This window comes from Vicugna pacos, chromosome 4 (assembly GCF_048564905.1).
Source record: "Vicugna pacos chromosome 4, VicPac4, whole genome shotgun sequence".
Classification (NCBI taxonomy): Eukaryota; Metazoa; Chordata; class Mammalia; order Artiodactyla; family Camelidae; genus Vicugna; species Vicugna pacos.
In genome coordinates this window covers 4,429,914-4,456,345 of record NC_132990.1, presented here as the reverse complement: position 1 = coordinate 4,456,345, position 26,432 = coordinate 4,429,914, and the positions used below count along the sequence as shown (strand labels likewise).

General features: G+C 46.1%; 1 protein-coding gene across 1 annotated transcript in view; it reads right to left on the bottom strand.

Annotated features, from left to right (window-relative positions):
* Positions 1-8,131, bottom strand: part of PTCH1 (patched 1) — a 69,042-nt gene extending 60,911 nt beyond the window's left edge. The window contains exon 1 of the mRNA XM_072959166.1: positions 7,629-8,131. Within this exon, the coding sequence (XP_072815267.1) occupies positions 7,629-7,631 (3 nt within the window). The 5' untranslated portion in view covers positions 7,632-8,131. The remainder of the gene's footprint in view (positions 1-7,628) is intronic.
* Positions 8,132-26,432: the final 18,301 nt, after the last annotated feature.

The window sequence follows — 26,432 nt, the reverse complement described above, 5'->3', positions numbered from 1 at the left end:
GCCGCCGCCGCGGGGTCCGTGGGCGCCCGGTGGGTCTCAGCGCTGCCGGGCCGGGGCAGCCGCCGCCGCTGCTCCCGCGGCGGCTGCTGCTGGCGGTGGCGGCTCCTGAAGCTGCTGCTCGGGCTGCTCGGGCTCTGGCTGCTGGGTTCGCGGTGGCTGCTCGGTCCCGGACTCTGCTTTCTTGTGCTCCTCGCCGACCCGCTGGACCATTCTGCCCCCGTGCAGCGCGCCTCTCTCGCTCCCGGGACCTGGGGACTCCGCTGTGTGTGTGTGCAGCGGGCAGCGGCCGCAGCAGCTCCTTGATTCAATAGATGAGATGGAAGAAGAAAAAAAAGAACTCTCTCCATTTGGAGAAAGAGGAGGAGGAGGGGAGGGGGTGGAGGGGGAAAGAGCGAGCGAAAGAGAAAAAGGCTGGAGCTCCCGCCCCCGGGGCTGTCAGATGGCTTGGGTTTCTGCAACGCGATTGGCTCGCGGAGGGCAGAAATTACTCAGCAAACATGACTATTATTAGCTGCTTAGCAACAGCTCACCAAAGTAGAGAGACCACCCAGGTAGGCAACCCCAGTGTGTGCATCCCAGGCTTCGGGGGGAGCCTCCGAGAGCGCCAACCTTCTCGCATGCAATACTTCCATTAAGGAATGCCCCCCCTCCCTTTCTTTCTTATTCCTTTTCTTTTCAACAGTGTCTTCTTTTTGTAAGACGCCTTTTGCGCGCGCGCACACACACACATATTATACACACACACTTACACACACGACACCCACGAGCATTTGCCTCGCGATAGACACGGGGGAAAATGTAATATTTTTTTAAGCGCTTAAACAATTTCTGAAATTCCTCAAAGAAAACCCTTTCAGAGGCACCTTGGCCTCAAGCTGCAGCAAATACTGGGAGGTCCGGCTTGAATTCCCAGGCCTGCACCAATAATGACAGGGTGGTGGATAGTGCTCCAGTGTGTGCCAGATTTTTTTCCCTTCTCTTTTCTTTTATAACCAAAGAGAAGACTTAGGCTCTCGCAGGGAACAACGCCTCGCATTAAGATAAACAAAATGGAAAGTTAAAGAGGAAAGTAGGGACGTTGGGGAAAGCCACCCTTTCTTAAAATCTGCCCCCCTCCCTCTCAAAACCTCAGGGCAACACAGTCCTGGTTTGAAGAAGTCGGTGTTTTATAAACGTGGAATCCAGACACCGAAGCAGTCTCGTGGATGTAGAGGGGTTTTTATTTGAATCTTTAATGTGACATAAGGATAAATAACAGAGTCTTTAGCAACCCAAAGAAAAAGAACTGTTTTCTTTAAAAAGAAAGATTCTCCTATTTGGGGTTCATTTGAACTTCCCTCTTTTTAAGTAACCAAAAGCCCCTGTTTATTTAAAACCTGTTTTAAACGCCCCCCCATGGTACGCATCCTGTTATATTTAATAATAGCGTGACATAAAGGAGAATAAAGGCTTTGATGTTGGACTCATTTGAAACAAATTGTGCGCGATTGCGAGGACTCGTCTGGACACTGCAGCCAGTGTCACCGAGACGTCCCGGGGGTTCTCTTCCCGTTGGGGAAGAAAACACGCGACTCTGAGGTGGATCCTAGGGTCAGAGACAAATTGAACTATCTACACAGATCCAATTTTTATTTAAAAATAATTTTTGGAGAGTAACTGTTTTTCTTACTTTTGCGGGTCAAGTTCCTCCCTGAGATAGGGACCAGACCCAGAAACCCTTGATTCTGTCTCATTTTGGTATTTGTGTTTTTTTTTTTCTTTTTAAAAAACGGAGTTGAACTGCCGAGACTCACGGCAGCAAGAAGCCGACTGAAACCGTGAAATGGGGGCAGTGTGGCTTTAAGATGCACACGGTGTGTGTTCATTGAAAAAAAAAGAAGAAAGAAAGGAAAGGAAAGGAAAGAAAGAAACCCAGATGGAGGGAAAGGGGGAGGAGCGGGGAGAAGGCGGAGCCCACGCGACCACGTGACGCAGGGCCCGGCCGGCGCGCGCTCGGCGGCCGGGACGCCTATTACGCGCGCGTCTGAGGGTGCGCCCGCTCTCGCGCGCGCCCGGGCTCCGGGACTCCCCACGCCCGCGCAGCCCCGGTCAAACAGGTAGGGAAGTCGGTGCGCTCGGCTCGCGCCAGGCGGGCTCCGCGTCTCCAGCGCTGGGTCCCGGGAGCCCAGGCGAGGCGCGCGCCCCGCCGGCGCGGACGGACGTGCCGGACGCGCCGTAGTACATTCCTGAAGGCGGTCCGGCCCCCTTACGTTGCCCAATGCCTGCGCGGCCTCCCCGCGGCCGGCCAATCGCAGAGCGCACGGATCCCTTCCCATTCAGCGGTCCCGGCCCGAAAGGGACTGCAGCGGGGCGCGCCGGCCACCCGGGCGGGGCGCGCCGGCCACCCGGGCAGCCCACGCGGCTCCCCCGGGGGGCCTGTCCGCCAGCCCTCCCCGCCGTCTTACTTCCTCTTCGGCGGTTTCCCCGTCCCTCCTTTCTCTCTCCCCTTTTTTCATCCCTTTCTTCTCCCTACCCAGCCTCACCACCTTCCCTCTAGCTTTTGCTCCTTCCTGGTTTCACTTGGGAGGCCCTGCCCCCTCAATCCCAAATCTGCAAAACGTGTGCGGTACCCCGGGTAGGGTGGAGTGTCCTGTAGAATAAAGAGACAAAAGAGTAAAAATTGTCAGGGGGTGTCCACGAGATCAGGAGGAGGACCAGAGTACCCGGCCAGCGCGGAAATTCAAAACTCCAGACTCCAAAGGAGCACGTGATTTTGTAAGCCGCTCTGGGAAGGGCTGCGAAAATCCAGAAGGCAAGACAAGCACCGTACAATTAAAATGATACATTAATAAATAATGTCTCAGGACCATTGGGCTCGATATGTAGCAAGCTTAATCTTTGAGCAATGTCTTGATCTTTATTTTGTCTGATAAATAGCTTAAAGAGGGAAACGTGATACATTATTCTGGATTTTCTTACTGAATGGTTCTGCAGACTTTTCAAGTCTAATCATTTCGTGCTTGCCGCCGGAAATTATTTTTTAAAGACTTGGGGATGGTACCCCCTAGTTTTACACGCCAGTCTTTTTATATTTGAGGCGTGCTGTGTGGCAAAGGCAACCAAGTAGCTCTAGACAGGGTGCTGTGTTTTGTCTCTTCAATTTCTTTACAACGTTTTAGACCAAAATATTAGTTTTTCCTCCCAACCTTTTATTTATAGCAATTTCAGTACAGCTACTTAGATTATGGAATTCTAAAATGAAATTATAGGCTATGTACACATAATGGTCCCCTATTAGTCTCCACATGCAGCTGCATATCCTCTCGTTCTGGCTGCTGCTAACATGTGGACCATTTCAATGGCAAAGCCTCTTCCACTCGGGCTCATTTCCCTGGGTTTGACTTAATTCCTAAACGTTTTGAACATTGATCTCTGGGGTTTTCAGCTCCCTGAGCCCCCTCACCCGCTGTTTGATAGGTTAACTTTTCAGCATCTCAGACAATGGTCCCGGCCTGTAAATTCTACCCATCGGTTCCAGGACGCAGTCCCCAGCCTGAGCTCTAACAAGCGCTATCTTAATCTCCCCACCCCCACCCCCACCCGCCGCTTCCCCTGTGGTCTGCTTTTTTCATACACAGAGATGAATTACTTTGAGGATCTAATTGGCCTTGTTTCTGTAACGTTTTAAGAAAGGGAAGAGGAGCCAGTGTAAAAGCCTTCTCGACTTGGGTGGTCAGGGCTGAGGCTGCCCCCAATTTGCCTCATTGCTGATGCATGTGAGTTCCACATTCCCAGCGATAACGTTGTTCCTAATCAATCTGCCCTTATTTACATTTGTAAGCATTGTCGGCTTTAATATGCATGCCCTGTGCAGGGGACTGCTGCGCCACACCGGGTGTGTTAACTTCAGCTAATCACAAGGATTCTCCAGACCTGAGATGAGGCTGACAGGAGGAGCCAGGCCTGCAAAGGTGTCTGCTGGGAAAACTCCCTTGAGTGGCCTTTCTGCAGCATGGCTCCCCTTGTGAGAGTTACAGACAAGTGAGAGCTTGGTGCCTTTCCAACCAGCAGGAGTTGCTGGCCCTCTTTGTTGAGTGTCCCATTTCCCCTTTCCAAGTGAAGTCCATCTCAACACATCAGTTGTTGGCATTTGGGTCTCCCCATCATGATCCAAGACTTCGTTGTCGTCTGTAGTTTTCAAAACAGATTCCTTAAACTCTTAAACTATGACCCCCTCATATCTTCTCTCTTCTCTGCTCCAATATTCAAACAGCCATGGCCATGCCACACACATCTCAAAAGTGACATCTGATGACACTGAAATAAAACATCCGCCCTTTGTGTTTGGACATTCCAGTGATAAGCAACTGTGGGAGCTGCACTTGGTGGAATAATGAGAAAGCACAATGAGACTTGACTTTTCACTGGTTTCTCAAATCCAACTATATGGGTCTTTAAAACCTAATGTAATTTAACTATTTTTGGCAGAGTTTAAATGAATGAAGGAGTAAACATATTCTAGTAATCTGACCCTTGGGCCATATCATCGTTTTGTTTACTGAGTTTAATACTTTTCTTCACAAATGCAGAGATTTGCAAACATTACATTAAGTCCCATAGGTACTCCTGTTGAGAGGATGCTATGGGGAGAGGAATTGGGGATTTGATGTAATATTCTGTTTCCGGAAGGAGAGCCCAGGGTACAGAATGTGACTGATGGGCCAGAGCCTGAGTAGTTGAAAGCAGGTACCTTGGATAAGAGTTGACTTGACTTGATTCAAGCCATTTCTTGGCTCCCTAAGAATGCCTTATTATTTTCTCATTGGCAGCTTTTGTATTTGCTTAAAGGTGATGGTAAAAAAAAATGAGTCTAAAAGGGGGAGAAAAAAAAAATTCAGCAGCCACAGAATGTAAACCCCTTAAGCATGAATCCCCTCCCCTTCTCCCTTCCACCTTCTGTTTCCTCCCCTATCCCCCCTCCCCAGGACTGGAGGAAAGGGAACAGCTCTAGCCAACTTGTCAAAATAATGCTGCTAATTACCCCTGATCTCCTTTAATGGGAAGCTGCTCCCAATTCTACAAAAGAGTAAATGAGGGGTCTACAGCACAAACCCGGAGCACTGGCATTTTCTGAGCTTATAGTGAGCTTGCTGGGGGTGAGGGTGGCAGAGGAAAGATGTCCTGAGAAGGTCCCCCCAAATCGCCACATTTATTACTTCAGGTTCACATACTAGTTTGAACAAGGGAATGAGACTTTAGGCAGTGCCAAAGCTATTGGTATTCCCTTGCTGGGAATGTCACCAACTGCAGAGAAAATGTTCAGAGTCTACAATGAACTTGAAAGAAAACAACACTGACCCTTATCTTGATTTCCGCCCTTGTCTATATATCTTCTTAGCCACATTACTTTACTCTAATTGATAGAGGTGTCTTCTGGAAAGACCCAGCCTTTGAACATTTTCTCCTCCATCTCTCTCGTCGTCTGTCTCCCCATCTAATATATCCATATCAAGCTTTGCATTTGGCAGAAGGCACACCATTCATTTCAGTGATCTCTGCCATCATGTCTTGCATGAAAAAGAAGCTGAGCAACATGATCCCTTTGACCCACTGCTGGAGCAACAAATTTATTAGAGATATAGGCATGAGAAATGAAAGGGAAGTAAAACAATTCCAGCTTATTGTGTGTCTTTCTTTCATACTGCTAATCCGGTTTACACATCACGCCTACACGTCTCAATAGGGCTTTATACACTGTGGCAGAGGCGGGAGAAAATAAAAGGTGTGTGTGTGTGAGAGAGAGAGAGAGAGGACGAGAGGAGGAGGATAAAACAGGGAAGACAGATATTTTAATCCATATTGATTTGCCTCATCAGTTTTTCTAGCTGTGGAAAGTTGAAGATAATTTGTAAAAAAAAAAAAAAAGAAAAGAAAGAAAAAGCCTTTTTTTCCCACAAAATAATTCCAAATGGTGCTAACTTCTATTCAAATAGTTTGTTACTTTATGACTAAATTATAACCAGAAATTAGATACACTTCGCAGTGGGTTTGAAATGAAGCTAATATCCCAAATTGAGAATGGGCCCATTGGTGTCCACCTTGAATCAACATTTTCATATAAAAAGATCTTGGACTCAAAGGCATTTTACAGCCTTGTGGAAGGAAGCTGGATGACAACTGGAACACACACAAACTCACAATTGAAAGCCCTTGTTTTACAACATGGGGACACAATGCACCTGAGGCAACAATTTATCCTGAGGTACCACCCAGAAATAATAAGTTACAGTAACAAAAGATGACACCAAAAAGCATTGTCTTTCTTTGTGGAGGCAGTTAATTGCATGTTGAACGACTGGAGCCACACACACACACACACACACACAATGCTGAAAAAGGACTATTGTAGAAGTTCAAGACCTCAGTTATCTAATTATCAAATATTTATAGCCACCCATAGTGGGTCTTTATTATTTAGATCTAGTTCTTTTTTCTATTTTCTCTCCCTAGGGAGGAAGGAAGGATAAAAAGAGAAGAATATGGTCTTCTCTCCCAGGTCTAGAAAGATAGAGGTCTCTGGGTGTCTTCCATAGACCACAATCCATATGGTTCTTCTTAGATGATGGAAACTGAGATCTGAAAACTTTGGACTTATGGCCCATCCACAAAATCGGAGTCATCTGTAATATGAACTTAAAAACGTGGAAACACAGTACATGTCACCCCTGAGGTCCTGAGGTCTTGTGGCCCCAGTGTTGGCACCGGGTCTAAAGGGGTTTGGATCCGTCTGGCCCACCTGAGGGCTCCCCTCAGGCCACACTCAGCCCTCTCAGCACTGGGCTAGCCGCCCACCTCTTTAATGGTTAGCAGGCACCAAGATGCCCAATGCCGTGGGTGCAAGAGTCAACACATACCTCCCTTCTACCCGTGGCCCCTTCCTGAACTCAGAAAAGCCCCTCTGGCCCTTTTGCCCACCAACCGCGGCGGGGAGACGGATGCTTGCGCTCCAGGTTTGGGTAAGGTACTTCTCTCCTGGCCCTGGGGGTCCCACTCAGTCAGGCGACCAGGTGTGGGTTCAAGCGCGTGCGCCCAGCCCCTCCGGCGGACCTCCCCGAGCTCCCCGGAGACGAGAGAGCTCGCCCCGGTGCGCGCGCGCTCTCGGCCGGCGCCCTCCCCCCGGCGCTGTCACTCTCCGCACCAGCCCTCGGGCCCCAGCCCTGCCTCCGCTGGCAGTCAGTAGCCACCACCAGGCTGATGAGCGGAAGCCAAGGTGGCGACCCTTTCAAGCGTGAAAATGGGATCCCAGGCGACCCCCTCCGTGAGAATTCCCCTCGGAGCCGTTCCCCGGCCGGGCCCGCCGCAGCCAGCCCCCTCCCCGACCCCGCGGGGCCGGCCTCGAGGGGCGGGGGCGCCGAGCGTGCGAGCGAGCGAGCGAGCGAGCGAGTCTGGAGACGCGGGCCGGCGCCCCCCGCGCGCCGCCGGCGCAGCCCACCCAGCCCCGCGGCCCCCTGCGCGCCGCCGGCCCCGCCCGCCCGGCCGGCTCTGCGGTCGCGGAGCGGGGCGCCGCGGCTCCGCACCCCCGCGTCCCCGGGGCGCACGCCGCGCGAGGGCGAGGTGGCGGCGGCGGCGGCCGCGCCGGCTGCACTCACCATAGCCGGCCGTCAAGCCCTGCCCGGAGCGCGGGTGCCGATGGCGCGGACGCTGCGCTTGGGTTTCACATCAATTCCTTTTTCCCCCGTGCCCCCCTTTCCTGGTCCTCTGCTCCTCCGTCTTCTCCCCGTCTTCCCTCGTCTCCCCCTAGCCTGGTCGCCGCGGGTCTCTTTGTCTTCCCTGTCGTCGTCTTTTTCTTCGTCTTCGTCTTCGTCTTCTCCTCCTCCTCCTCCGTCTTTACAAAAGGAACGGAAAGTGTAAAAACCCCGGCGCGCTGGGCCGCCGGAGGCTTTCGGCGGAGTGCAGCGCGGACTCACAATTACAAGCCTGTTTCTATTAAGCAGTTCCATGGCCCTCGGCGTGGGTGGTCTGCCGCGCCATAGGCAGGACCTGTCAGGGTCACGTGACAGATCCGAAAACTTTACCCCTTTACAATAAACTCAAGGAAAGCAAAGTAAACTCGAGGAACGTGCTATCAGCACAGCCCTCCTGGGTAAACAGGCGCTCCCCTCCCCGCCTTCCTGGGAGGCGCCCCGCCGAGCGAGCTCCGGCGAGCCCCCGCCGCCCCTCCCCGCCCCCCGCGGCCCTGTCTGCGGGGGGCCGCTGGGCGGGGGGGGGCTCCCCGCACCACCTCGCCTTCCCCAGCTAGCTTTCTCCCACCCTGCACACGTTATTTGCCGACCTTCAGCCACTTGCCCGAGCCGCCCGGGGGCGGGGGTGGTGCTGGGGGAGCAGGGAAGCTCATTTTCAGGGCCCCCAGCACTCCGAGAAACGCGGGTGCCCAGGGCGCTGCAGAACGCCACCTTTCCTGCCCTCGGTCCTCAAAGCCCTTTCCTGCTCGCATTCCCACGGAAGCCCTGAGAAGCTGGGAGCATTCTGGTTGACAGGCCCCCAGGCTGACAGGGAGGCAGAGAGCCAGGGAAGCCGGGCAGATAACAAGAACCTCCCCGGGGAAACGTTCAATGCACTAAGACTTATGTGGATTCGTGCAGCTTCTGTCGGAGGTCCCTGGGAAGCCGCCACTTCTGAAGAGACCAAGGTGGAGTCCCTTGGAAACCAAGATTGGTAGCTGGCTGAGGAATCACTAATTGATATTTGCTTTTTTTCCTTCCAATTACTGTGGTTTTTGGGGTATGCCACCCAAATGCTCCCACCCACGCTGCCTTCCCAAACGAGGCCAGCCTGGGTGATTGGCTTAGACGGAAGTGCTGTGGGTCCGTGCAGAATGGCTCTCAGCCTCTTACCCTAAATGGAAAGTCCTGTTCAGGAGAGACCCTGCTGCAATGTTTTAACATTTTATCTGTTCAAACCTGCCGGGTAGACTTTTACATGCTGCTGAAAGGTGCTATTTCACATGGACCCCGTTTTGAGTAAAGATGAATTATAGCTGCAGGGGGAAGAAGGAAGATAATTTATTGAAACTATCAAGAGTTAACTAGCTGGTCCTCAAGTAAAACCAGCAATTTCCCACCTCATTCTCGGCTGGGCTGACCCTGTGATTCAGAGTGTGTGTGTGTGTGTGTGTGTGTGTGGTGTGTTGTACACTTGGTTAGTAAAACAAAACCTAGGAGTTACAATTCATCTTCCTGTCCCAAAGATGATATTCTGTTCTTTAGTCAGGTCATTTGAGTTTACAGAGTGTTTGTGTTTGAGACACATTAAGTAATTATTGGAATGCTGGGCAGCCCTATGTATTAGGCTGGTCCAGAAAGTCATTTCACACCAGTTGATTTTCGTATAAAACGATCTCAGACGGATATTAGCTGAGCGTGGATCCTAAGAGTCATAACTGGAAAATCAAACCCACCAATATTTCCCACCGAAAAACTACATTTTGGTGTCGTTTCAAAGGACTCTGTTCATACCCTGTGATAAACTGGTGGGGTGAGGAAGAGGAAGGTATAAATACACCTAGAGTGGTCTAGTAGATGAAAGAGAAAGGGGGATAAGAAAAAAAAAAAAGAGGAAACAGCTTAGCAAAGGACATTTAAAATGGCCCATAATAGAAAGTTGCTAGGTCAGCTAGTTTTGCAGGGAAATTCCAGCAGAACTTGTGGAGTTCGGTTTTTCCACTTCAAATGAAGACCCTCATGCAAGCACTCTTGGCGACATGCTCTTTAACTGTGGGCTGCTAAGCAGGATGGACCTAGGTTTGGTGGGGCCTGAGCCATATGCAGTCTGGGGGAGGAGGGCGTCTTTAGGGAAGTCAAAATTACAGAAAAAACAAAAACAAAAACAAAAAAACCCATCAAGTACAAGGCCTTGGAAGGGGGTCTGCATGGTGAGGCGTCCCGAAGCTGTATGAGCTTCCTGTCAAATTGCCCCAGTTTATAGTACAGAACAGGGAACTTTCACAGCTGCCCAGATTTTGTGGTCTTGTCTCCATTAGGTCAGGCTGAATGTGTTACTATTACATACTACATATTTCAGTCAAATGCTTTACAATTGGGTGCAAAGATGAGTTGAGTTTCAGTGTGAGTTGTGGAGTTGGGCAGTGGAGGGTTAGCTAACCAGGGAGAGAAAACCTTTGGTGTTGGAATCTAAAAGATTAGGAAGGAGAGGAACTCACTGGAAATGCTCTCTCCCCATAGTATCGGTCTTTCTTTTCCTTCCTCTGAAATCAGGCTTTGAAAATTATCTCAGTACTGCGCCTCTCTTCCCTCTGTTCCTAGATTTTAGAAAAGTTAAACCATCAGTGTCAAGAGATGCGTTCTCCAGGGCTCCGTGCCCTGTATGTTGTTACCTTCTGGCATTTCTCTGAGACTCTCTGCCAGGGTGGGCAGACTCTTTCTCATCAAGCAGATGCCTCCACTATTCTAAATGTGTTTGTGCCTCATCCCTTCCTGCAAAACCAGCTCCAGTGCTGTCCAGTCTGATAACCCACTTGGCCTGGGGGTGTCAATGGCTGACAAGGTTTCCAGGAGGCAACAGAGCTCAGTTCTGATAAGCCAATTGGCATCCAGGTGTTAATGGCTGAAGAGGCTACTAGACAATACTTTTGCAAGTCAACTTGGACTTTTAGAGCCGTACCCAGTGGAATAATTCCCAAGTTGGAGATTCCAGGGCATTAAGGCAGGACTAGATGGAGGCATATGGGGCATCAGAAGAGGGGACGATGAAGGGACCTTTTAAAACAGGTCTGAAAACAGACTACATGGGGATGATCAGATCTGGAGGATGGGCAAGACTGTCCCTGGCTCTGTTTGTCATCTCAGGTTGAATGCTCCCCTCACAGTCAGTCACCTTAGCTTCAGCCATCCTTAAATACTGGATCCAATGGACCACGCTTTCTTGAGAAGCCATTTTGCTCAATGTAAGGATTCCCCATTTAAAAATGACTACCCTCCACCCCTTCCTGTCAGGAAGATACTCCAAGCCAAACCAGTTTGTAGAATCGGGGCTTTGAGGACTGGAGGGTAAGAAGTGTTTAAAGGTGGTTAGCTAGAGCTAGGAGACTGAAAGAACAATGGAGTTACCATGGTAATTGCAATTACCATTGTTTATTGCCAAAACAATAAAAGGAACATTGTTTAAACAATAAGACATAAAACAGGATTGAGGAGCAGAAAAAGCTGCATGAACAAAAGGGGTGGAGTGAGACCTGGAATATTGTAAACCAAAGGCTTCAAGGGACCCCATTACTGAGTAGGGAGGTACACAGAGGTGTAATATTCAAAGATAGGGCGATATTCTCAGGATAAGAAGAAGCAGGGAGAGAAATACCTCAAAAAGTGAAACTGACCCAAGTTGCTTACTCTTGCAACTGATGTCCACGTAGGCCCCTCTCTGATGAGACTCCCCTATGGAGACCTACAGGAGCAGCCTTGCTAATGAAGAGTGTGGTAAGAAATGAAATGCCAAAGGAGATTTTTAAACTGTGGGAGGCAGGTGTGCCCAGGCTGGCTGGTGGTGATGGTGAATGGTGATGGTGACAGGTCAGGGCCAGGAGAGACAGCTTATTGTAATGAAGCAGGTCAGAAAAATTATCAAAAGATTCTAATTATTTCTAAGCGGGCTGAAAAGATATTAAATGTAGTAAATATAAAACATAGCTTCTGTCTGGAAGAAGAACAAAGCTGCAGCATAACCCTTCCAGAATTCAGACCATACTACAAAGCTACAGTAATCAAAACGGCATGGTATTGGCACAAAAACAGACATACAGCTCAATGGGACAGAATAGAGAGTCCTAAAATAAACCACACACCTACAGTCAATTAATCTATGACAAAGGAGACAAGAATATACAGTGGAGAAAAGACAGTCTCTTCAACAAGTGGTTTTGGGAAAGCTGGACAGCTATATGTAAATCCATGAAATTTGATTGCTCCCTCTTATCATGTACAAAAATAAACACAAAATGGTTTAAAGACCTAAATATAAGACATGACAAAACTCCTAGAGGAGAACATAAGCAGACATTCACTGACATAAATTGTAGCAATATTCTCTTAGATCAGTCTCCCAAGACAAAAAATAAATAAATAAATAAAAGCAAAAATTAACAAAAGGGACCTAATTAATTTAAAAATATTTGCACAGCAAAGGAAACCATCAACAAAATGAAAAGACAACCTATGGAATGGGAGAAAATATTTGCAAACAATGCCACTGACAAGGGCTTAATTTCCAAAATATGCAAACAGCTCATACAACTCAATATCAAAAAAAACAAGCAGGCCAGTCAAAAATTGGGCAGAAAATCTAAACAGACATTTTCCCAAAGAAGACATACAGATAGCCAACAGGCACATGAAAAGATGCTCAGTATCTTTCACTAATTATTAGAGAAATACAAATCAAGACCACAATGAAGTATTGCCTCACACCAGTCAGAATGGCCAGTATCAAAAAGTCTACAAATAATAAATGCCGGAGAGGACGTTGAGAAAAGGGAACCCTCCTACACTGTTGGTAGGAATGTAAATTGTGCAGCCACTATGGAAAACAGTATGGAGGCTCCCCCAAAAACTAAATATAGGGTTACCATATGATGCAGCATTCCCATTCCTGGGCATATATCTGGAAAAAAAAGGAAACTCTAATTAAAAAAAAAAAAATACATGCACCCCAGTGCTTCTAGCAGCACTATTTACAATAGCCAAGACATGGAAACAACTCAAGTGCCCATCAACAGACAATTGGCTTAAGAAGATGTGGCATATATACAATGGACTATAAAAATGAATGAAATATTGCCATTTGCAGCAACATGGATGCACCTAGAAAATATTATGCTTAGTCGAGTTAGTCAGACAGAGAAAGACTAATGCTATATGCTATAATTTATATGTAGAATATAAAAAAATGAATTTATATGAAAAACAGAAACAGACTCATAGACATAGAAAACAAAATTGTGGTTGCCAAAGGGAAGAAAGAGACAGGGAGGGGCAAATTAGGAGTATGGGATTAACAGATACAAACTACTATACATAAAATAGATAAGCAATAGAATTTACTGTAGAGCACAGGGAATTATATTCAACATCTTGCAATAACCTATAATGTAATGTAATCTGAACAAAAAAATAACTGAATCACTACACCGTAAACTTGAAACTAACAATATTATATCAATTCTATGTCAATTTAAAAAAATGCAATGCTTACAATTCCAATTTTGTGTCTGGCGATAATGGCACTGTCACCACAGGGATACAAAGCAAAGTTATGTCCTGGGAAAATATATTTATTCATCTATATTTGTATAATTCATGCTTTTATTTAAATATGAAGATATGAAAATTGGCCATTTTTAAAATGATGGCCTCTGTCTGACAAAAAGCGCTCTTTTACACTATTAACATTGTTACTGCTCAGAATTCATCAGGTGTCTTAAGATTGGTGGGAAAAGGAGCAGAACTGAACTTCACTTACTTGAGCTTCATGATTCAAAATTTGGAGGAGGAGGGAGCCAAATTTTGTTTCCACTCTGTGAGTGAAACAGGTCCTGTGAAGCGAAGGCGGGTGGGATTGGAGCGGAAAGTCTGAGGTGTGAGGGGGAAGCTGAAGCCTCCTTCAGTCCTATCATTATGTTGCGTTCCTGAGGCCGCTCGGCTGCAGAAGGGGCCCTCCGAGGGCTCCGAAGACCCCAGGCATACGCGGACAGCCACACTCCTCGTGCTTATGAAATGGACCCTCTGATGAGCAAGTGCCTGGAAAGGATGCGTGCCTCTGCTTCCTGGCAGCCCCATGGGGAGGGCACCAGGTGGTGGCACCTTCTCCAGCAACTCCAGCCAGTTGTGGCTGGAGGCCCATTTTGTGGGGAATCGGGAACCTGGGTCCGCCTGCCCCGTTGTCCCACCCCACACCCGTGTGAGTTTGCCGGGGCAACCATCACAAAGTTCTTACCAACAGGGTGGCTTAAACAGCAGGAATTAATTTTCTCACAGCCCTGGAGGCTAGAAGTCCAAGATCAAGGTGTTGTCAGGGTTGGTTTCTTCTGGACTCTTTCTCCTTGGCTTCGGGGTGGCCACCTTCTCCTTGGTCTTCACATGGTCTTCCGTCTATGTGTGTCTGTGTCCAAATTTCCTGTTCTTATAAGGACCCCAGGCATCTTGGATGGAGGCCCATCATATGACCTCATTTTAACTTACTTACCCCTTTAAAGACCTTATCTCCAACCACAGTCATGTTCTGAGATCCTGCGGCTTCAACATACGAATTTTGGGGGGAATACAGTTTAGCCCATAACAACACCAAAATGTTGAAAGGAACGGGCTTGCGTCCGCAGGGAGAGTTCCTTTTTCTGCCTGTGATATTCAGAGAGAGAAGTCCAGATCACTGGATCCGGGTCCTTATTGGTTTTTAGCACTGAGGGGACCTGGCCTGCCACTTCCCAGGAACCTGTCCACAGCTCTGCAAAACTGACGCTGGGTGACACATTTCCTAGGAATGCCAGTTGGCTGAGAAAATGGCTTTAAGCACCCAGCAGAATGGCCCCCTCCCCCACAAAGAATGAACCCTGCTGGGCTAATTATAAATGTCTTCTTTTATTTATTGCGGCGAGTTCCTTCAGGCAGTGGTTTCCAGGGCTGGCAGCTCATCAAAATCACCTGGGGAGTTTAAAAACAAAAACAAAGAAACAAAAATAAATTCTCTGCTTTCCATTCTAAATCAGCATCCCCACTTTGGGCCATGACATGTTTCAAAAGAATCCCCCTAGAGCAAGTATAATAAAATGCTATAGGTAGGATGTAGGCTGGGGTAGTCACTGTAAAATGCACCCAACTTTACTGTCTATTGAAAGATTTTTCACAATAAACTGTCAGTGATAAAAATTAAAGGATACAGGGTGATTTTGTTGTGCAGGTAGATTTGAAGACCTAAAGGACACGTGGTTAATTCACAAATATGTTCTTAGTATTCTTCTCTCTAATTGGTACTTGACATACTGCACTGTTCATTCACATATTTACTATTCATCCACACATTTACTATTCATTCACCAAATAAAAGATTTATGAGTTTCTACAACATAGTCTTCCATTAGGTGCTGGGAACTGGGGAATGAAAAAGGTCTTCCTCAAAAACACCATGAAATACCATTTTGAACCCATCAGATTGGCAAAGTTTAAAAGTCTGACCACAGCATGTGTGAACAAGACGATGAAACAATGGGAACTCTGGGGGCACCGCTGGTTGGAGTGTAGATTGGGTTCATTGATTTCGGAAAGTAATTTGGCATTTTCTGGAAGGGTTGAATCCAATTTCTAAACACGTGTTGAAGAGAAACACGAGGCCCAGGAGGTGCACTCAAGAATGTGCTCATCAGCTTTGTGATGGTATAACACTGAACATGAAATCGAAGTAGAAAAGATAAACGGCGGAGAATTCACACAACAGAATTCTACCAAGAGGTGAATGTCAGCGAGCCCTGCCTACCTTATAGCAACATGGATAAATCTTACACACATTATCCTGGGACACAGTTACCTCTAGGGGTGCAGGAGGTGAGGGGATTGGGGAACTTCAGAAGAATCCATTTTATTATTGCTCTTTGAAATGTACGAACAGGTGATAAATACACTTTTGAGCATATGATCTATTTCATAGGAGAAACATTTCTTTGGGAGGCGCCATCCTAGCCCTAGACAAACTTGTGGCCTGGTGGGGTGTGAAGAAGAGAAAATAGTTGTAGAAGAATGTGGCAGGTGCAGGAGCCACGGAGTACCGGGAGCGGGCACCTGAGCCCAGTCTCCTGAGAGGGAGCGAGATGCTGAGAAAGGAAGTGGGGCTGGGGACCAGGACAAAGGGAGAGAGAACGGGCACTCCTTGGGAAGGGGGTGGGGGCCAGAGGCACCCAAGAGCAGATGCTGTCCTTGGAACCTGAGCCCCAGTTCTGGACCTGAGCTGGTCGAACTTCTGAGCTACTGCCTTTCTGCTTTCTCTGTACCAACACAACACCCTACGTACAGGCTAGAAACCCATGCAGTCCTTTCCTGGGGAAAGGGGACATATGAGCTTAAAGTCAGAAAATGTTGTCAGAAAATGCACTACTACTTACTGGGCCCAAACCTGGGTTTAAAAAAATCTGTATTATATGAGTCAGCCCTCTCATGAGGTCATCATATAATGACATTTCTTTGTGTATGAGGCAATAATATTTATTTACTACAAATACTATTAGGAGTTATAAATGTAAGAGTACAAATCCACAAAGTAGTGAATTTGCATGTTGATAGGATGTTTTATCATGAAGTCACTTAGCTTTGGGTAAAGTGGCAGGTTGACTGCCTAAGGCATATTCCGTGACAAACAAGCACTGGACTGGAGGAAGGAGAAGACAGTTTACAAGCTGCAGCTCATTATTTACTAACACAGATGAACACATCTGCTTGACCCTCATGATTTGAAACAGGCTACCAGCCTACTCTCCATTGTGTGGCCCACTCATTGTCTTGCCTCCACTTCTGCAGACATACGATTACTTCTATTTGACTCCACTAATCACTTCTTCAAACCCTCTCTTCTTGTGCTTCTAGCGCTTTCCAAGTTGTTATGTCATGGTACACAGAGAAAAGATACTGTTGGTGCAACACAATGGGATAAACTGGAGTAGATATGAAGGCACCTATCTGTGGAGGGAATTCATGGAAATGTTACATCTTTTTATATTATAAAAATTATGAGATGAATAAGTAAATGGAATATTACAATGGAATATTATTCAGCCTTAAACAAAGAAGGAAAGGGTGAACCTGGATGGTATTATGCTAAGTGAGATAAGCCAGATAGAGAAAGACAAATACGGCATAGTATCACTTATGTAAAGAATTTTTTTTAAAAAGTCAAGCTCATAGACTGAGAAACTGAAAAAGTGGTTGCCAGAGGTTTGGAGTTGGGGAAACAGGGAGAGGCTGGCAAGAGGGTATAAATTTTCAATAATAAGATGAATAGGGTCTGGAGACTCTAATGTATAGCATGATAACCATGGTTGATAACAGTGTGTTGTATAATTGACATTTGTTAAGAGAGCAGAACTTAGTCTCACAAAAAAAAAACAAAAAACGGGAAATACATGAGCAGATGGATGTGGTAATAAATATGTGGGGGAGTGTCTTCACGATGTGTATGTATTTCAAAACATCATTTGTACACTTTAAATATCTTATGATTTTCTTCATCAATTATACCTTAATAAAGCTGAAAAAAAATCCCCAAATTTACACCTGTTGAAATTATATTCAAAGAAGCTAACAAATCCTTGGTTAGACGAATTTTCTCGCTTCAACAAATTTCCTATTGAAATGTCTTATGATAATACAAACGGGTGTCTTGTTTTCTGTGCGTTTGTTTCCCAGGGCTGTTAGGGCAAAGTATCACACAGGAGGTGGCTTAACATTACAGTAATGTATTCTCTCCCAGTTCTGGAGGCTAGAAATCCAAAGTCAAGGTGATGGCAGGGTTGGTTCCCTCGGAGAGCTCTTAGGGAGAATCTGATTCAAGTCTGTCTCCTGGCTTTTGGTGACGGCTGGCCACCTTGGCATCCATCGGCTTGTGGACACATCCCTCCCGTCTCTGCCTCCATTCTCATGGGGCATTCTCCCGGCATGTCTGCCTCTGGGTCTCTTGTCCTCTTATAAGGACACCAGTCTTACTGGATTAGGGCCCACGCTACTCCAGTACGACCTCATCTCAACTAATGACACCTGCAACAACTCTATTTCCAAATAAGGATACATTCTGAGGTACGCGGGGTTAGGAGTTCAACATACCTTTTTTGGGGGAGGGTGCAATTCAACCTATAACATCATGGAACTTTTTCAAAGCCAGCGTTCTCAAATAATAGAGAAGCTCTAATTTTCAGAGAATGTACGCATGGTTAGAGCAGGCACCCTAGCCAACTTGGACATCATTAAAATAGTGCACCGGCTGCAAAAAGGAGAGAGACGTTCAATGTACGTGAGGACCGAGATTTGGGATTCCTGAAGTTCGTTTTCTGCCTCCCATTCTCAACACCATCCAGCTCCACTTTGAGCATCTGAAATATGACCTCTCCCCTCCGACTCACGGAGCCTTGCTCACGGTGTGCACTGCAGCTGGCCACCGACGTGGGGCATCCTGAGTCTCCACTGCATTGTCACCACGGAGCAGCAAGTGATGGAGGCCTATGGGGACCTCAGTGGTCTGCCCCCATTCCATTCCTCCCCGCTCCCAACTAAGGCTGCTTGGTGGCTAGAGAGATTGTCCCGGGGCTCCAGCCTCCAGAAGGGCTGCCCTGAAGAAGGATGGATTCTTGCCTTGAGGCACTCCTGACGGCGTGTTCATGTCTGAACCACAGCACGTGGTGGTGAAGCTCTGTTCTCCTGCCTTGGCCTCTGTTCTGCTTCTACTTCTCCGATTGTTCCTCCCCAGCTTCCTTTGCTGGATCCTGTTTTCCCATCTACCCCTGAAAATTTGATGATCTCAGTTCCTCTTGCTGGGTTACTCTTTGACCCCTGTAGGTTGGACAGTGAGTCCCTTGGTACCCAAATCTTTTCCCTGAGTTTCAGGCTCTACATGCAGCTGCCTCCTGGACGTAGATGCTTCATAGGTGCCTAAAACTGCACATATCCCTGCCACCTCCTCTGGGTGACTTCTTTGACCTCAAAAGACGAGATCTGCAGTGGGTGTCGTCAGGGCGTCCTTACCTCTCAGAGCCCACCTAGGGCAGGGAGTGCTTGTCAGGTTTCCAGCTCCTAAAATCTGCATCTCTGTGTGTGGGGTTATGATATAGTAAGAAATCTACATTTGGTCTTTGTCCCTGGTTCCTTGCACACGAGCTTCTAAGACCCTTGGAATTTCCTGAGTGATGGGGTGAGAGGAATGTTTTAGAATAAGCCCCTTTCATTCATACCTAAGTTTGTGCTAATGAGGTGACTCTTGGTGAGCCCCAGAGAGCTTTAGGATGGGAGCTGGGTGGCAGAGGAACCAACCGTATGATTATAGGGTTGGAACTTCCAGACCCAACTCCTCCCTCCCGACCCACTTCCTCTCCACCCCCACCCGCCCCTGCCCTGATCTCTCCCCTGAGTTCAATCACCAATGGTCAATGATTCAATCACTCATTGGCTACATGACGGAATTTGCACAAAATCCCTAAATGCCAGGGTTTGGGAGCTTCTGGGTTGGTGAACACATCAGTGTGCTAGGAGAGTGGTGTACCCCAACTCCATGTGGGCAGAAGCTCCTGCCCTTGGGACCCTTCTGGGCCTCTCATTTGATTCCTTTACAATAAACTGGAAATAGTAGGTGAAGCAGTTTCTGTGAGCCGTTATAACAAAGCATCACACGCGAGGAAGGGGTTGTGGGAACATCCGGCTTGTAATTACTCACACAGAAGTGGGGTAGCCTGGGGACCCACTGCTTGTGGTTGGCTCCTGAGGTGGAGGGGGCAGTCTGAGCATTTAACCTGTGGCGTCTGTGTTAACTCTGGGTGGTTAGTAGCAAAACTGAATTAAACTGTAGGACACCCAGTGGGTGTCCACAGGGAATTGGAGAACTGCCTGGTGTGGAAAACCCACACACTTAGTGTCAGACGTGCTGTGAGCAGAAACAGATCACAGTGCTGTGCCTGCGGACTCCTGTCCCTCCCAGCAGCCACATCCACACTGCTCTTCAGTGCCCAGGATTCAACAACCTCTCCCACCCCCGCCGCTGCCCCTGGCATCTCACAGTGGAGCCCAGCTGCTGCAGACGGTGGACTGTCAAGAGCCTGGTGCATCAATACCCCAGCTCCCTCGGCCTGGGTTGGATGCTTCTGAAGCTTGTGTTGTACCCAGAGTTTCCCTGCAGGATCAAGCTTCATACTCTCATCAGTGTCACCCCTCACTGCTGGTGACTACACATTTGGATTTTCTGTTTCTTTGCTTCTGCTTTCTAAGCAGGACATACATTTCCAGATATTCAGTACTCGAGAAGAAATACACGTTCATAATAAGAAGCCAAACAGTGCCAAAGGGCATAGAAGGAAGAAGGTATGTAAAAGGTAGCATACCAAACTGCTGCTCTACGTTCTACTTAAAACCGCAGCTGAACCCTCACCCCGTTATATTTAAACACAGAGTCTCATTTCTTAGCATCCTTTTGACACAGCCTAGTGCTTTTTCACCAAATCTGTGCTGATCTGAGCAGGTGGTGCAATTCGGTAGGCGCAATTCATAATCAAATGATAACACTGATGATGGTGATGGCAGTACAGTCAGTTTTTCCTCCCCGCACATTCATTTAGTCTGATTGAGTCTTCACGAGTCTTACTGTTTAACCAAACTACCTAGTTCATCTCACAATTATAGGTACTCCCTTGCTTCCTGGATGAGAATGCTTTCGTAGAGAAAGGACATCCTATAAAAATGAGCACGAACCACAGTGCACTTTTGGCAGACTTCAGAAGAGCGTGTTTCTAAAGGAAGCCCACTGTGACCTGGAGAAAAGGAGGTGGTGGTCGTTTAAGTGGGGGCAGGGCATTGCAGAACCCTCAGTGGTCCGCGTTGCTGGGATAACCAAACCAGCACTCCCAGGACCGCTTTTTGGTGGTTTCCTGTCAGGGGTACCTTCAATGTTCTGTCATCTACTATACACTGGGTTTTTTGTTTTTTTTTTTTAAACAATGTCTATGTTTAAGGAACAAAATTACCTCTAGAAGAGATGATATCAGGGGACTCCTTATCAGCTGAAATAGAGAAGATGCTAATGTTTCAAGTTCTAATTTGATTTTCAAGTTATTCCAGATGCTTTTCTGCATCAACACTCTTTTAAATTAATTATTGCAGACACTGGCGTCTGCTCACACTTTTTTTTCTAACCTTCAGAGTATGCAAACTCTGGTAGATGACTTTGCATGACAGAGATCACCGGAGATGTCAGGCATAACCCTGGAAGGTTAGTGTCAGCTGAGCTCCTGGCTTCTGCTTCCCCTCCTGAGAATCTGATCTTGTATTTGATATGACTGTCTCTTGAATATCTTTGAATAATTTTGTAATTTTAAAATGGATTAAGGACAAATGACTTTTTTTTTCCTTAACAGTGGGCTTTCCATAGAATCAAAGAACTTAGGCAGGTTCTTTGAACAATTAGAAAAGAAAAAATGAGGACTCTGAGAAGTTGGACCTGTAACCTTTAAGGAATTCAGGTTTTTTTTCCAAGACAAAATGAAAGTGCTGTGACTTGAATGAATGAATACATAGGAGGTCATTGCTAGTCTTTCTCAGAAGGATGGGAATTTGGTTCAGGTTCACTTTGAGTTTACATAGCAAGTTCCATCAAATAAACCCCTTCATTACTGCACCAGTCAGTTAAAGTGCTGGTATTTCAGGCAGGTAGGTTTTTCTCAGAGGGAAATTCTCTGAAAATAATTTCATGGTCTAGATCAGTGCTCTAACTGGTCCAGTTTTGTCCTCCTGATCAGGAACTGGGGGAGAGCAAGCTTTTAATGGTGTGCTTCATTATACAATTACCAGCTATTTCAGGAAATTCCTTTCCAACTTGAGATAACAGTTACTTTGTGCCCCTGAGCACTGGGACAACCCCCTTATAATTGTGCTCAAGCTCCGGTGATTCAGGCTCTGTTTTTAGTCCTACACCATGGAGATTCATTAGACCTTCTTTCTCACTGAGCACTTGGCCACACGGAATGTTCATTTGGAAGTTTCAGTCAAAGGCCCATAGAGCTGCGCTACCCTGCACAAAGTTGTCCTGTATTTGGTCAACTGACTGTTGAATAATTGGCACAGCGCTCGATGCCAACGTGAAAGAGCCAGTACAGGCAAAGAGTGCGATGCTCGACAGTTAGGAAGGATACCCTGGTCTTGCGTGAATTCCACTGTGTATGGAGTTGGTGGTGTGTGTGTGTTTATGGAGGTGCAGGGACAGTCCTTCCAAGGATAGGGTGGTGGTTCAGAACTTAGACTTTGGAAGGGATACAGCGTTCACAGCCTTGGAGAAGTTAACTACCCTCTCTCTTCAGCTGTAAAATCTTAATGATGTTGCCTACCTCCCAGAGCTGTTATGAGTTGAAAAATGAAATCATAAATGTAGAGGGCTCTGTACAGAGCAAGCATTCAATAAGTGGGGATTATTTCTCTGCAGTTTATCACTGTGACCGATGCTATAGGTGCCGCTACTACATCCCTTGTCCCCACCACTACAGCACACGTCAGCCCAATTTCCAACTGTCACAGCTGCATTCCTTTACCAGAGGGCTTTCTCTGGCCACCAAACCTGCCTGCTGCCCTCACACAGCAGGCTGGAGGAGCTGAGGAATGAATACCTCCAGAGATAGCCTTTAAGCAAGCATTGACTGGTGTATAAATACCCCAGCTCTCCTGCCTCTTGGTTGGAATAAATCTGACTCCTGCCGTTACCCTGGCTCTGGAATTCCCTATGGGATCAAGTTCCAGTTATCCACAGGGATGGCTTTCAGAAGAATGTATCTTTTATTGGCTGCCTTCCCTTCCCTTTCTCCCTGCTACCTTTCCCTACTTGCCACTCCCACATAAACAACTTGTGCTTGAATTCTTCTTCAGAGTCGTTCTTGGGGAAGCATACATCAAGGTAATCACCTTGAACAAGAGGAAAGAACTTTCCGTTGGACTCAGTCATGCCTATTCGTACAGGTCCAGGTCTTAAAATTCCTATGGGGAGTAAGATTTGAGGTCTTTTAACCAACTGAATCATTTTTTTTTTCTTAATCACCAAAATTGATCCAAAGGGCAACTGTCTAGGAGCTGCTGCAATAAAAAGTCTAACCATCTTTCACACAGACTTGTTTCTTTTGCAGCAGTAATTTCTAATATTCCATTCGCCATTCTTTTTACCTTTCAATAGAGGTGTCCGTTGTCTTGCAGATTCAGTTTTAGAATATTGTGCAAAAACACGAAAACATCTCTTTGACTAAACGTGGTATCTCTTTTTCTAAACATGGTATCTCTTTTTGAGGCAAAAAAGAACAATAATGCCTGTAAACATTGGAGATTCAAACTCTGGGCATTGTTTTGAACTGGATGCCTTGCAGTTAGTTCTGAAAAAAGAGGAAACATTTCATGAAAGCTTCGAAGTTCGCAGTTATTTATCCCGGGAGTACTGATTGCTAATGGAGGGTAAGCGTGTGGGCGTGAGCAATAAAAAATCAGTTAAGTCTTGCTCCTGCTAGGGGAAACACTAACTGAAATAGAGGTATGAGTTATTTAAAATGTATTTACAAAGCTTGTCCCACACTTTTGAAATTCTATACTGTTTCACTAGCAGTATCCTGATGAAATTTCCATGAAGTTACACAGGGTGTTCAAAGTAATAGTTGAAAAATATTTTTGTTTTATTTTAATTTCAGAAAGGGTCCATGCTATGTGTTATGGTAAAGGGTAACATGAAGTAGCTTTTGATTTACCATCTCTAGTTGACTTCTTTATTTCTTTCTTTCTTTTTTTTTAAAGTGGAAGTATGTCTAAGAAAAGGGTTGTTGAAATTTTTGCATGAGTTTTGTTCTCATTTTCCAGTTCAACTTGTATAGTTAAATCATATGAACCAGCAACAAATAAACATTTCTGTCAAGGAGAATGTATACACATACGTTGTTTAATCTTGTGTATATAACTAAGAGGTGGGAGAAAAAACATGTAGTACTTATGTTTTGGGAGACATTTTTTTGGTAAATAATTCTAAAGCCTTCCAAACATCCAAAATAGATATTTTAGAGAAAAATGTGCACATAAACAATTCATGCATTCATTACTTCAGCAAATATTTACTGACTACCTACTGTGTGCCCAGGCACAGATTTAGTAACCCCGGATATAACAGTGATCAAAAAGCAGAGATAGGACTTAGAGTTCAGCCAACAGATATTTGTTTAATTACATAAATGAGCGTATAATTATACAGTGAAGAATGTGTATAATTACCAAGTGAGATTGTACTCTGAGGGATAGCAGTGGAGTTCCATGAAATCATCTAACAGTGAAATCTGACCTAAGCTGAGGAAGGAATGTCTGTGCTGTGATATGAAGGGTGAGTGGGGTTACCTAGGCCAGACGGGTTGGATTGGAGAGTGGGGAGCTCTGATGATCAGCATGTTCCAGGTGGAGGCGACAGCACGTGCAAAGACCCTGGGGTGGGAGGGAAAGAGCCCACGTGAGGGTCTAAAGGGAGATCTGAGCACAGAGAGATCAGGGGACGGTGGGCCAGATAAGGCTGGAGAGAGAGGCTGGGGGCATGTCGTGAAGGCTTTCAAGGTCATTTGAGGAGGTCTGTCTTTGCCTTGTGAGTCACAGGAAGCCAACGAAGGGCTTCACGTAGGAAGGAAATGTGATCAGGCTTGTGTTTTGAAAGAACAAAAATGCTCAGGTTGGCATCAAATGCATTGAGTGTAGGGCCAGAGAGGACAAGGAAAGGGATGGATAATTGGTAGGCTACAGCAGAAGTCCAGGGGAGGGATGGCCGTGCCTTGGAGTAGAGTGGGGTGATGGGGAGAGAAAGTGACCAGATTCTAGAGGCATGCAGAATGTAAAGTTGACAGGACTTGGGGATGGTGTGGCTATGGAAAGCAAGAGAGAGGCAAGTGTCAGAAACGACTCCTAGTTTTCTCACTTGTGTCTCTGCACGGAAAGTCACGCTGCTCACCAAGAGCTGGGGGAAGAAAATAAGTTTGCTCTTCAACATAAAGATTTTGAAATGCCTTTGAGCCTTCCGAATGGAGATGTTGAGTTGGCATTGGATATCGATTGGGACACGTTGTTTTCTTTATTATTATATAATTTGTTCTTTCCAAGACTTAAAAAATTACACAATATATGCTGGGTTTGTGTTTGCAAGTGCACGTGTGTTTCTCATCCATTTACAATATTCCCTTTAGCTTATACAAATCCATTGAAAATACATAAAATGAACATTTCTCCCCACCACAGGAGGTTAAGAAAATGTTCTGATCTCCTGTTACTTTGGAGATAATTGCATGAAGTTAAGTACTGAAACTCTGATGTGTAACCTTAACTGAGAATTCTTCTGTAATGTCTATTAAACTTGGACTCTGGAGAGCTGGCGTTTGGAACCAGCAGTCAGAGCAGTGCCGAAGCCCAACAAGTTACCTCCTTTTATGTGACCGCGTGTCCTCTGACCACTTGTCCTTCTTATCCTACACTTTTACCTGGACCATTCCGCCACTCCCATGAGTTTAACTGCTCTTCATCCAACAGATACTTATGGTGTGTTCCTGGTGCTTCTTGAGGTGCAGAAAGTATACTTGACATGGCAGGGAAGTATGACTTTCAGCAGAGAAAAGCTCTTTTCTGCAGAAAAAAGAAATAGTGAGGCTCACTATGGAAATGCATTGGTGTCTATAAGTCTTAATATACTGTAGTTTGTCTTTAAAAGAAAATTGTCTTTTACAAATGTCTCGAGTGTAATAATAGCGAAAGATATACCAAGCAAGGGAGTCACTGACTCTTAAATTCTAAGAGCTTCAGCTCACAGACAGGCTAGCACGGTATTGAACTTGGCATCCTCCCTAGACAATGCTATGTACACAATTGAGTCTATCACCTAAGTTCTTTCCTGTCTTCAACTGATTTTCCTGCAACAAAGGATGGAAAATATTCACAACTCAGAACATATGTATATTTGGAATAGTTAGTTCTCTTTGCTTTTTTTTTTTTTGATTCATTGAAAAAAATGTACTTTGATCTTCAGTGTACCACATGCAGGCCCTTTGAATGCAGTACCTAATGGGGAAAATAAATATGCCAAGAGCTGCTGTAACTGAAGATGTTTGCCTTGAGAACTGTTGGCTTTTCTGTCAGTCTGTCAGTCTGCCTGTCTACGTGTATGAGACTCTTCATTTTGAATGCCAGTGTTTTGTGTAAGTGCTTTAGAGGTTTTGTTTTAATATCTAAACACTAGCTCCTCAGTGCTCTTGCCAGTTGCTATAGAATTCTTTCATCACCTAGCGAGGGCAAATTTTCTTTTTTGTTTCTTACTCAGCTTTGCTTGCCAAAGCTCTGAAACAGCTAAAGAAGTTCTCTCCACAAAACAAAAGGATGATTTTGTCTCTTGATTGATTTTGTAAAAAAGAAAAAATTACAAATTGATTTGGTGAAAATGGAAACATGCCAGGTGTAGTGGATGCTGGAGTGTGCTGCCCAGGTTCCCTCTTCAAGATGGGGACACTCATCACTAGGCTGCTGGGAGCGTCAGCTGACAACAAGTCACAGCTAAGCCTCTCTTTGGGTACTGACTTCAGACCAAGAACGCTGCCTAACACAAAGCATGTTGCTTTCTTGCTCTATGGCAAGATGGGGCAGTTTACAAAAAAACTGACCTGCTAGCCT